We start from the raw sequence: 13,293 nt of genomic DNA on the forward strand, positions 1-13,293 counted from the left end.
TTTATTTGCTTGGAAAATCGCCACGTTTCATGTTGTGTGACCTTACACATTTTTATCAACTACTCGTGCAACTGTATTTAAGTAGGGAAAACGTGGATGTGTTTGATTACTGCTATGTTCCTGTTCATGTTATGTGTACGTCTGAGCCCGCTAGCATAGCAACATGCTAACACATTCGCGCCGCGCACCAGAGCGTTTGAGTGCACGTACCAACACGGGAGAGGTATGACTCAACTCGTGAAAGTTAAGGTAAGGACATATATTACTACTGACTTTGGGTGGCGTGTTCCTTTAAGCCTCATCAAGACGTCAGACTGTCGTTAGTTATATAATTTTAGTCTCATGTAATGCATAGGGCCAAGGTTTGATTTCATGTAATCATCATAATTGCAACACGAATTGCAAACCATGAGCTAAAAACTAAAATTACACACACATATCTAATCAGGTTTAACTGCTCTCTGGAAGCACAGGGCACTATTATAATCCATTCAGGGAGATTCTTTGTGCAGCAAATTGGTACAAACACAAAACAGAAGTGTCAAGTGATGCACTGGCCTCTTGTCCTGTATAATGTGAAGTTGCGCCTTAATAAAATAAAGAGCACATGCTGCATTAACTTCGAGATTTTGTCGGTATACTTACTGTTAATGCCACAGAGCCCAGCAGAAGCACCACTGAGTAGACAAGCCCTCGACTGTTAATCTGAACCTACAAGACATACACAGAGAGAGAGAGAGAGAGAGAGAGAGAGAGAGAGAGAGAGAGAGAGAGAGAGAGAGAGAGAAATGAGACTTAGCAAATGGCGAGAATAGTGAGAATAACCAGCATTTGCGACCACCCTATGGCCTCCCGCCACATTGATTTATGTAATTATGCAATTAATGTGGAGAATTCCAGCTCAAACTCATGCAGCAAGGTGCATCTCAAAAGGTAAGTGATGCATTAGGAAGGTTTGTTGCTATCAGAGTTAAAAGCCTGACCATTTCAGGTGTACAAGTTTACGATCACAGAATATCACTCACTCCATGATAATTATCTAGGCTACCAATGGCATGGGCACTTTGCGGTCAGGCAATTTTAACATGATTAAGAAAAACAAAACGGGCACAGGCATAGTTATAGTTTGTGTGTTTGAACATACACTGTGTGCCTTACCCCTAAAGTAAACAAACACGTGATGTTTGTCCTTACCTCTGAGCCATAGTCCACTGCCATAGTCTGCAGAGCCCATGGAACACCCAGGCCGACTAAGATGTCAAACACATTACTGCCAATGGTGTTAGACACAGCCATGTCCCCAAGCCCTGAAAACAAAACACAGAATTGTAATGGCATTTTCTTCCCCCCACCCAATCAAAGATACTCAAAGTCCCCAGCAATTCATTACCTCTGCTATGCTTACAGTGTGGTTTGCCTGTGTGTCTATGGGGTGGGGGGGGGGGGGCATTTTAAATTGTTTTTCTTAAAAGAGTATTTTAGCCAAGGTGTCCTTTTTGCAAGCCCAAGTGTGCCAAGATTGAACTGAAACACATCCATCTAAGATGGTTGACTGGCAGTAGACTGAAAATATCATTCCAAAAATAAAATCTGGCACATCAATGGTATGTTGAGTGAAATTCACTGTGAGATAAATCTGACAAACTCCGCCTTCAAACAAAATACAACCGTACAAAAAACAAAACATAGCTGAACTGAAAGGCACACAAGTCATGTCAAATCTCCTTGATTGGAGTGGGATCAAACACTGTAAGATGCATCTCTGATCTTACGCTTTAGTTTTTAACACATCCAATATCAATATATTCCTAGTATTTGATCTTTTTTGACTTGTCAGTCTAGTATTGAGGCCTTGTCACATTTGATGGTACCAGTGGCAGGCTGATTGATTGACTGAGGCGTACCTTGCCGTGCCACGATGAGACTGGCGATGCAGTCTGGCACACTGGTGCCGGCGGCCAGGAAAGTGATTCCCATGATGACATCGGGAATGCCAAGTGTGAATCCGACGACCGTTACCTGAAATTATATATTAAATAATACAAGCATTTTTATAATTGAGATTGAAATGGAATTTTGCACTTGGCAAGGATCTGCACAATGCTACTATAACTGTACATATAACCTACATATAGGATTTCAGAATTAAAATTCAACATCTTTTAAAACCTTATGTTTTTAAATCTTTTCAACTTCTAACTTTTAAGACCTCAAACAATACTAGCTAAAACCGTTACATTCATGGCACATCTTCAACATACATTGATTTTCAGACCGCCTTAAGTTTGATTTGAAAATTATTTCTATGGATCATTGTAACAATGCAGAGTTCAGGAAACAAAAAAAAAGCTCAAGTGAATAGGCTAAATTTAGAACAACACACCTCCTACTGTATATGGATTGCAACACATTTTACGGTCAATAGTAAACTATTTATTTAGCACTGATATAGTATTTACATAATACTCAATACAGAGTAATGCCTCACATTCACACACACACATTCACACACTAATAGCAGAGGGTGTCAAGCAATGTGCTACTAGCACATCGGGAACAGTCTGGGGTTCAGGGTCTTGCTCAAGGACACTTCAATACTCCTCTACATCCTGTCCATGATGGCTGAGCCTTGTAACGATACATTGAGTCTTGTCTGTGGTTGGCTTTGATGTGACAACATACCCTGTAAGCTTGCAATGGATTCAATGCCGGTATAAGGGCCTGTGTCCACCAATCGCGACCTCATCCTCATTTTCTTTCCAGAGCGCTTTGGTTAAGTGTTTATTGATGCTACTGTAGGTTACAGTCGTCATGAGAGAAGGGACATTGATGAGCCCAGCGCTGTTCTAGAAGTTGAACAGATTATCGCAAAAGCTACAAATAATTGTTCATTTTGTCACATTTATGACTTTTATATTTCAAAAACCTTAATCGCAATTGCAGTATATGTCAGAAAAATTGCAATTAGATATTTTCTCCAAATCTGTGATTTACTTAAAGGCAACTTACTTAAGCTCTTAACTGTCACATAGTATCAGATGTCTTTTTGCCCTCACAACAGAAAATCCTACTGTGAGTCCTCGAAAGATTATACTGAGCATACCAAGGCTCCACGCCCTTGGTAGAAATGTAGCTGCGTCACAAGACAGATTATGTACGTTTTCTTATGATGTGGTTCTATATCAGTCATACGCCCTGCTTTTAAACTGATCTGGAACCTTTCCCCATTTGTCTGAATAAAGCTCAGAGGGGCCACAACTTGCAGCAAATCCCGTGAAATTCTACTACACAGAGCTCGATTGGGTGCTATTGCATCATGCAGAGTAAAAAAAAAAAAGCAAGTGTCAGAGTGAGAAGATGAAAAGAATAAGAAATCCACATTGTGAACTTGAGGATTATTATCCCTTGATGTTCAGAAATTCGTCAGAATGTTCTATGTATTCCTGACACAAACAGAAGGGAGCCTGCAGCTATCTAAGTATTTGGTTACTAGAGAGTATCCACATGTGCACACACTTCTCATAAGCAGATAGTGTTTAAAAATCACATGACTATTACCCTCGGCATTCTCACTGACCCTCATGCCATTGACATTTGGGCACATTTTGCACAAGGTAAATAAACTGGCATTTTTAGACACAGACACAGCATTCCCAGTGGCTATAAGCAGGGCCACCGTGAGTCAACCAGTCCACTCACCATACACACCATGTAGTGGAACACACACACACACACACACACACACACACACACACACACACACACACACACACACACACACACACACACACACACCCGCCTGTGGCTATAAAAGCAGGGCCTCTAACGGCCGGTCCACCCACCATCCACACCATGAAGTAGGAGAAGACGGCGATCCAGACGGTGGAGAGGATGAAGGAGAGCATGAAGAACTTCTCCCAGCGCGGTTTGGCACAGTTGGGGATGGTGAAGAAGAGCAGCAGGAGCAGGGGCCACGAGATCAGCCACTTTATCTTGCTCATACAGCCTCCTGCACACACACACACACACACACACACACACACCAAGGGGATGAGAAGAGGAGGACGAGGCCTTGGACCCATGACTGGGAGTTGTTAATGGCTCCCATTAGAGCCATGGCACTTGAGAGAGAGAGAGAGAGAGAGAGAGAGTAGACCAATTACAAGACAAATCTCTAAGAGTGTGTGTGCACTGCACGTGTTTACAATTTCTAGTAGTGCAGAAATGTGTACAGAAACATAAAAACCTCTGTACCAGACACAATCTGGAGGCACATACCATATTTGGATCAAACATTCTGAGTGACTGAATGAGTAGTTTAGGATACGAGTATAATTCCATCGATAACTATGAAATTCCCCTAGCACAGAGGTGGGCAAACTACTGCCTGCAGGCCAAATCCGGCCCGCCGAGCATTTAATTAATTGAATTACCGGTAAATCATGCTCCTGGCATACCATGCCCTACACAATTATACCCACCTACCTCACACTCCCTCCTGAAAGTTTACACCCCTGGCCGCTCACCGAGATCCTCCTCAGCAGGCCTACTGCATGTCCCTAGTGTGAACCTCAGCACCCTGAGAGAGAGGGCTTTTAGCTACTGTACGTCGCCCCCAAGCTGTGGAATTCACTGCCAGACTTTTGTTTGTGAAGTGACCCTGGGTGTCATGAAAGGCGCTTTAAATAAAATGTATTATCATTATTACTATTAATTAGGTCATCATAGGCTGCTCGTTATTTTTTTCCTGGGATCGTGTCTGAGCGTGCACTAGAGAGAATGATAGAGCAGCAGGTTCCAGCAGGCTTGTCATTGTTGAGAACTGATATCTCCTTTTTAATATAACAAACTTTTAGAAGGAAATCATGCAGGCAACAGTAGTTCCCACTACTGACCATTTATAAACTGTGAGAGGGCACCGCCACAGGCACAGCACTAGCCATAGGCTATATTTGAGTGGAGCTGGCAAAAGATCATTATGAGAACAGTGTTGTAGACACAATGCTCTTAAAGTGACAGTGCACCATTTATAAATGAGTGAAACAGCATCAATTTATAGATTAAGAGGGGTTGGGATTCGGAGGTACGGCCCGCCGGCCAATTTTCAAAAACCTAACGTGGCACTTGAGCCAAAAAGTTTGCCCACCCCTGCCCTAGCAGCTAGAGACACTCTTCAACCTCACACATCCTGACCATTTGTTCCCCTATAATCTCCATCCCTTCATCCCCCTTCTCCTCCCTCTGTTCCCTCTTTCATCCCATTTTCTCCCCCGGTCTCTCCATCCTTTCCATTGTCCTCAGTCCTCTGCTGCAGTGCTTTATCTTTCCCTCCATCCTCCACTTGTCTCTCAACACACCCCCATGCATCCCTCTCTACCACACAACCGCTTCACTTTCCTCATCTGGCCTGCTCTATTGTACATCGCTTTCACAATTTCTCTCTCTCTCTCTCTCCCCCCCCACACTCTCTTCCTTTCTTTCTGCCCCCTGTCCACATGTGTCACTCACGTGGTATTCTGAACGGCGAGGTCAGCTCGCTCTCCTCCTCTTCGCTGGGCTTGTCTTCGGGCACGTTGCCGTTCTCAATGTCAGTTTTGCCGTCCACCACGGCTGTTTCCACCCCGTTGGCTCCCTGCACCAGCTTCTGACGCTGCCAGACAAAACACACACACACACAGAGAGAGAGAGAGAGAGAGAGAGAGAGAGAGAGAGAGAGAGAGAGAGAGAGAGAGAGAGAGAGAGAGAGAGAGAGGAGAGAGGAGAGAGAGAGGAGAGAGAGATGAGAGGAGAGAGAGAGAGAGAGAGAGAGAGAGAGAGAGAGAGAGAGAGAGAGAGGGGTGGGGGGGGAGGGAGGAGGGAGAGAGGGAGGAGAGAGAGAGAGAGAATCAACACAGCATCAATAGATAAAACTGCAAAAAAACAAAGCAAAAATAAAGAGAAAATACTCTTGGGTAAATGAAATTATAGATATTATTATAAGATATTATTTTTCGTATGTAACTATGATTGTACATCATGTAAAGATGTACGTCACATTAAACACACTAGAGTTAAGCTTTGTCATATTTGAGCCTTAAACACTGTTCTATGCGTGACTTTGGGTAAATGAAAGCATAAATAGCTCAGGCCAGGCACCTTCAGATTTCTCAGCTTCCTCATACCTCAGTAATGATGAGTCGACTGGCCATGCGAAGACGGGTCTTGGGGCCAAAATGGTTGGTGACCATGACACGCAAGCCGGCCTCAGGGAAGCGGTACTTGGGAGGGCTCGCATTGATGATCTCATCGACCATCACCACGGAGCCACGGCTGTAGGCCTTAGTAGGCTTCACTGTGTGATGAGTAGGAAAACAATCAAAATATATACATTCATTTTCGCACGCACACACACCCCCCTCAAGTGCTCCACCACACATGGCAATCAAACTAGAAATCCCCCACTGACATGCACAAACAAATTTAGCTTGACAGTGCATCAACGACCGGCATTAAGCCAAGTGCTAGATTTTTTTTACAACTAGCTGCTCTGAAAATGTATTTTACCAACATACGTTGTCGATCTAACAAAGGCCTTCCATGCGCATAGGGTTGTGAAGGCAACGAGCAGACTACAGCCCAATTCAAAACTAGAATCAGTGTCAGCAAGAGGACAGAAGTTACTCACACTCACACTCACACTCACACTCACACTCACACTCACACTCACACTCACACTCACACACACACTCACACACACACTCACACACACACACACACACACACACACACACACACAAAGCTGAGCTGGCTTTAGTAAGGCTGAACAGACAGGCATGGAGAGCTCAGAAGGAGAGGGTGAAAATCAGAAGAGAGGCAGTCAGATTAACTTCAGCACAGAGAAGGAGTCCAAATGAGATCTTTATGTGTCAGCAGCACATTCACAGAGGACAGACTGAATGTGCGAATACCAAAAGCAATAGTGCGTGAGCTACCGTCAATGAGCCGGTGGAAAAGGCTATGCACAATGAGCCGGTGGAAAAGGCTATGCACAATGAGCCGGTGGAAAAGGCTATGCACAATGAGCCGATTTGGCCAAGAAATCGAGTGAGCGCTAATCTGCGAGGATTTGGCTAGTAATTGTGCACAGGCGAAAGAATAAGAGAGACTGAATGAGAGGAAGCACAATAGAAGAAAGGTTTTTTTTACCTCCACATCAGCAGAGGGCAGAAGCAGGACAGGGTGAAGGAGGAATGCTTGCAGTATTCATTTGTCCACACATTTGTCCTCAAGAAATCCTAAAAACCTTGCTCAAGGAATGTAATAGTCTCATTCTAAATACAAGGTTTTGCTTGGCTGTTGTGACATGCTCGTTAAAATAACAAACTCCAAGTCCCACACATGGAAGGAACTAAACTACTACAAAGTACTAAAATCTGTTACGTTTTCTGCACTTAGATAAAAGGGGCTTTTTGGACATGACATGAGTTTATAGTAAGTCCACAAAGGTTTACAAATCCAGGAAGACATTCGGACACTGGATATCCATCAAACTACAGTGCCTCCCACAACATATCCACTCAAAGCAAGATGCCTTGCCTGTCTCAGTTGGCCTGTCTGGTCAGCCTTACCTGTGCCCAGCAATGGCAGGGTGGGGTCATCCCAAACATTGTCATAGCAACCATTACCATCCTCCATCTCACTGCCACTGGCAGCATTTCCGTTGGCAACATTCTTGCTCCCTTTGCCAGTAAACAGCTTCTGTATAGAGGTGTTAAATCTGTCAAGGGAAGGAGAAACAAGCAGATATGACCATACATTTACTTCCTTAAAAGATTTAATTATCCATTTTGTTCAATAGGTGATACACCAAATGTCAAATTAACTTTCTTTCTTTAGCTATTGTTTTCCCAAGAACATTAAAAAGGAGAAGAAAATAAGTTTTTCCACTAAGGTTGTGCAACATGGAAAGCACACAACCCCAAATAAGCAAATGTATGAGGCTTTGAAAGCACAAGCTCCCTCTGTGCTATGGAAACTAGGTCTTGGCGCTGCGGCATTTCAAAAGCGCCAAACTCGGATGTCTCAGGTGTACGCCTGCCTAAAACATTCAGCATTAGGCTTGTGGTAATGCCGAGCCGGTCCAAGCCCGAGCTGGAGCGACACGACTTTATTTATAATGCAGTATCTGTGAGACAGGAGAGAGTTTTTGGATACACATGAAAAAGATGAGAATACAAATGAGAGTTTCTGTCTTTGTCTAGCTGCATTGAACATACAAAGACACAGATCCAGTGGCTTACCTGTCTGTGTAAATCCCTCAGACGTCTTCAGAAAATCTCATGACCTGAGATATTCCGGCTAAATCACATCTACGGAGGTCACTACAAATAATGCATTAAACTGAGGCTTCAGGTGGCTCTTGGATTGACTAATGCTCTTCCATGTCAGGGAGTTTTCTGGTTCAGCGATGGGTCGTGTTGCTTTCTGATTATCTGTACATGAACGTATGACTCAGGTCATGACTAACGCAGCATCTGCTAGGAGCGGTGGGCTGAGATGACAACAGCATGATGTGCATCGGTTCAAGAGGCAGTACTCACATTTGTATGTAGAAGTGCTTATAAACCGTGGATCACAAGGAGTTGAGAACTTAATACACAATGACACAAATGTGCTTTAATGACTCATATCTAGAGAACCGTTATTACTCAGATGTGTTTAAATGAATATTAAACACTGTTGGACTTCTGTTGGATGAGCAGCCGTAGACAGAGTTAAAAAATAAAGATGAATGAAAAATGAAATCAAAGCTACTCATAAATGCACAGTGATGGGGTAGGCTACTTGAAACTACTTATATTTAATCATAAAAAATGGACGAAAACTTTATGATCAAAAGGGGTCAGTTGTGTTTGGTGTCTGACTAAGTGTAGCCTATTCCTAATGCCTAATTAGACACATAAAAGGACGCAGGAGGAGGGAAAAAAAGCTTAGTGTAGAAAAGGATTTCAATAAGAAATGTTAAAAACACTACATTCATTTATTCATCTTTCTCTTGCCTTCATGAAGAAAGAAAGCATGGAACACCCGTCCACAATAACTTCGGTGACTTTACAGAGTTGTCGAGCTAGAAGAATTTTGCTTAAAAAAAAAAAATAAAAAAAAAAAAAACCTTGATCGCTGGACCAAAAGGTACAAGTTGGATGACTTAACAGAACATGAGGGCTCATCAAAGGGCTAAACGGTGTCGAAAGGACATTCGTTCATGTGTGGGACTGAACCAATGTTCAGGTACCAATGGTAGTGTTTATGCTGGGGGGGATGTTCCTGAAGCACCTGGGCTGCCATCATTGGGCTTTGTGTCGAGGATTTATGGACCATTATAGCTGGGATATTAAGCACCAATAGTGTCACATAGTTATTTCCCAATTAGCATGAGGACCCATTATGAAAGCCACCAGTTGTTAATAAGGCCACAGCATCAGTATTGCGCACAGTTATGGTGTGTGACTTAAAGGATGGCTGAGAAGCTATTTATCTATACCCACCGATTACAAGCTCATAATTGGCTGCTGGAGCTTTGCCCAGCCAGATGTTGTGAAATATGTCCATCTGGTGATGGTTTACATAGATAAATCATTTGCATAGAAGACTGTACACTATTGACACGGAAGAAAGCCTTGCTGTAATCACAAGTAATACACAGCCATCAGCAATGTTGATGGTGGCCACGTTTACATGAAATTGGTGACCATATGGGGATCGTGTACATTCTTAAACTCTGTGTAAGGAGTCCGAGTGTTTATGTGTGAGGGTGCGCACACGAGAGAGGCCCTGTACACGTGGCCACACACACACACACACACACACACACACACACACACACCACCCCAAATTAAAGTAAGAGTGCCAAATAAGCTTAGAGCACAGCTCTCACCCTCTCTCTGCACGCTATGCAGGAGGACACTAGCCCAGTCAGGAATCTTAAGAGGGCAAGAGAAAAAAAACAGCCACGAACACATACACAGCTCAGTGTAAAACACTTCAGTGTAAAGCAACACAACGTCATGATTTTACCTTAAAATGGTTTCTAAGTCATTTTGATGCTACACTGACTGACAATAAAGAGAATGGAGTCTCTGATATTGCAGACGCGGACCCAGAGCGTCTGGAATTGTGCTATGTAACGTCATCATGGGTAGGAGCATAACCCTTTTGTCAGTTTTAGACGAATTGGGGTACCCCCTTTAGCACTACTGTAAATGCACATTCATAGAAAGGGGAATTGCTACATTGTGTTACTTCAAAGGAAGAGAATTGAGGGTGATTAGTACTACTCACTTCATGATGAGAATGTAGATGCAGTACATTAGTACCAGGATCAGGGCCTCCCACCTGGAGAACAAAACAAAAAGTTAAATGATGTGATGTGACCAATCATGTAGTTTTAGTGCAAGACTTAGTGCGAGTTTGGTTAAGGCATCCTTACTGTACTTTTGTACCAAGCAAGATTGAAGCTGTTGCTGTTCATAATTGGCTTAGGTTTCACAGAAAATCAATCAAATGAAATGTATCATGTAGATTTACAATAAACAAGACTCCCATTCCAATCTTATTTCCTATTCAATGTGCTGTCTACGGGTGTTTCTATGCATATCTCGTGTCTCCCTAACTGAACAAAAGGGTGATTAGAGCAAGTATTAGTGCAGAGAGAGAGTATGTATGAAAGTATGTTTTGACATGGATAACAGTCTTTGCAGCACAAACATTGCATTGCACTGATGCTCCAACAGTCATGCAGATACTCACCACACAATCTTCTCATCGTAGATGAACTAAAGGGAGGAAGAGAGAAAGACAGAGTTAGACAGAGGTTGAGTAAGTACTTTTCCCTCAAGGAGGATTGTTGTAGGAGAGGTGGAGGGACTCACCACGATGAGGGCCACCACTGAGAAGGTGTAGCAGATGGAGTCCCGGAACACAGCATACTTGGTCAACATCACCACCTAGTGGTTAGGAGGGTGGAGAAAAAGTGATAGATGGCGTGTACATGCACATGGCCTTTGATGAAGCCAGCTCAGCCTTAGTGAAGGTGAAGGAATTGGATTACATCTGTTGTAGCTACAGCTGAAGTCAATGACAAAGTCATTTGAGATGGAACAGCTTGTTCAATCCTTGGATTTGACATGTAGTGCCCTGATGCCTACTTTTTTTCTGCAAATATCACCAAAAGTCTCACCAGAATGAAACACATTCTCAACAGAGGAAACTACATCAGCAGAAAAAAACCCACAAACAATAGCTTTTTGGCAATGATGGCACACAAGAACACAAGACACGGTCTGTCTATGGATGAGAAAAATTGAATATGACAGGGTGTGGCAGTGTTGAGAAAACCCATCTTGCACTCTTGACACATTTAAAGACATTTGCCAATGGGCCACACCAGCTCCCTCTGGCCAAAACATTTAACTATCTCAAAAAGAAGAGAAGAGATCTTGCTCAAATCGCAGCAATCCACCTGAATCTACCCAGCTTACTTTCTGTATGCTCTTGAACTCTGTTCTTTGAATCACACACACAAACACACACACTCTCTGCACTGCCTGTGTGAAATAACCTCTACTCAAACTCAAGCCCACACTACATGGTTGTTATTTCTAAGGTAAGTGGTTCACTGTGGCCTCAGATGGCTTCAGAAGACAGCTGTCCATTAACCCATACGAGAGTAAAGACTAAAAATAGTATGTTTAGGAAAAGCCACATAGTTTTTTCTGTAAGATACAGGAACACATGACAAATTATGAGCAATCACAAGTTTCAGTTTTACCATACACTGCGATCAGTGCAAAAAACGCAAACACTCATTACAAACATTATTTGAACTTATGATAAATATTAGATTTACAGTCCGACAATAGACCGACAGTTGTGGGCAGTCGTGGCCTACTGGTTAGGGCTTCAGACTTGTAACCGGAGGGTTGCTGGTTTGAACCCCGACCAGTAGGAACGGCTGAAGTGCACCTAACCCCTCACTGCTCCCCAAGCGCCGCTGTAGCAGGCAGCTCACTGCGTCGGGATTAGTGTGTGCTTCACTTCACTTCACTGTGTGCTGAGTGTGTTTCACTAATTCACAGATTGGGATGAATGCAGAGACCAAATTTCCCCTCACGGGATCAAAAGAGTATATATACATATACTATACTTATACAATACCAGACATTTGATGCAACTCCTTGTAGTTTCTGAGATACAACCATTTCGGTCCTATGCTATACTATTTGAGGGTCACATGGGGTATTGAGAGAGAGTAAAAATAGTATGATAAGGAAAACTTTGTCGACTGATGTCAGCTTTGCTTAGCTAACATTGAAGTATTGCAAATTTCTAAATTTCCCCAAGAACATTAATGGGTTAATGACACCATCACTAGAATGCAGAAGAAACATTCACACAAGGAGCCACCAGCTAATGATGCACAGGAGTTTCTTCACACATGTTTCCCCTTTTACCACACACACACAGTGCTGCTTTTAAACCCAAATAAAACACCATTTTACTTTCCAATGACTATTCAGAGATGGGTGCAGTTACACACACACACACCTGTCCAGCAAAGATCCCACACACTCCGATGATGCACAGGATGTTGAAGACGGCGGAGCCCACGATGGTTCCAACGCCCACATCACCATGTGTAATAAAGACACCTGCAGCAGAAGAAAAAGGTAAGTGACCGTGTGTGCGTGCCTGTTAGTTACATGTTTATCACACCTACATGCAGTGTGTTTGTTTTGTTTTTGCACCAGTTTCTGAGAAAGCGGGAGTCTGACAATTACATGTGTATCACACTTATATGCAGAGTGCTTTGTTTTTCATCAGCTTATGAGACACCATGCATTTGACATGAACCTTCACAGCAAGGCCGTAGTCATGATGTCAACATTGGGGGGGACCAAATCTGTGGCGGGGTTTGGGGGACCCTCCAAACAGAATTTCAATACATTTACAAATACCCTTAAATGATGGCTTCTGGTACGTTTTGTGGAAAGAGAAGAGAAGGGTGGAGAAGAAGCAACTTCACGCAGAGGCGTGGGCTTCAGGGCCCCCTGAGCTCTTGGGCCCAGTAGGCCCATTCAGTAGGCTAATCCATCCCTGGACATACCTGTGGTATGACTCCATTTGTCTCCCAAATTAATATTTTAAAAGAAATGACAAACTAGAGTATCTTTATTAACCTCTATATTACACAGAATACAATGGCTCTTTGACTAATTACTTACACCTGAAGATATTTTTTTTTAACTAAGGCTT

General features: G+C 43.0%; 1 protein-coding gene across 1 annotated transcript in view; it reads right to left on the reverse strand.

The window, feature by feature from the left end:
* The window catches only part of slc24a4b (solute carrier family 24 member 4b), a 48,047-nt gene that overhangs the window by 2,051 nt on the left and 32,703 nt on the right, over positions 1 to 13,293 (reverse strand). Inside the window, exons 6-16 of the mRNA XM_076273220.1 lie at positions 12,586 to 12,689; positions 10,911 to 10,985; positions 10,789 to 10,814; positions 10,321 to 10,374; positions 7,665 to 7,756; positions 6,162 to 6,331; positions 5,509 to 5,650; positions 3,843 to 4,009; positions 1,905 to 2,019; positions 1,195 to 1,307; positions 646 to 711 (exon numbers count right to left, since the gene is read on the reverse strand). Coding sequence (XP_076129335.1) covers positions 646 to 711; positions 1,195 to 1,307; positions 1,905 to 2,019; positions 3,843 to 4,009; positions 5,509 to 5,650; positions 6,162 to 6,331; positions 7,665 to 7,756; positions 10,321 to 10,374; positions 10,789 to 10,814; positions 10,911 to 10,985; positions 12,586 to 12,689 — 1,124 coding nt within the window. The remainder of the gene's footprint in view (positions 1 to 645; positions 712 to 1,194; positions 1,308 to 1,904; positions 2,020 to 3,842; positions 4,010 to 5,508; positions 5,651 to 6,161; positions 6,332 to 7,664; positions 7,757 to 10,320; positions 10,375 to 10,788; positions 10,815 to 10,910; positions 10,986 to 12,585; positions 12,690 to 13,293) is intronic.

The sequence above is a fragment of the Alosa pseudoharengus genome, unplaced genomic scaffold (genome assembly GCF_046254945.1).
Source record: "Alosa pseudoharengus isolate Yale_2024_CS ecotype anadromous, Long Island Sound unplaced genomic scaffold, YU_APseudo_1.1 YU_APseudo_1.1_scf_7, whole genome shotgun sequence".
In the NCBI taxonomy this organism is placed as follows: domain Eukaryota; kingdom Metazoa; phylum Chordata; class Actinopteri; order Clupeiformes; family Clupeidae; genus Alosa; species Alosa pseudoharengus.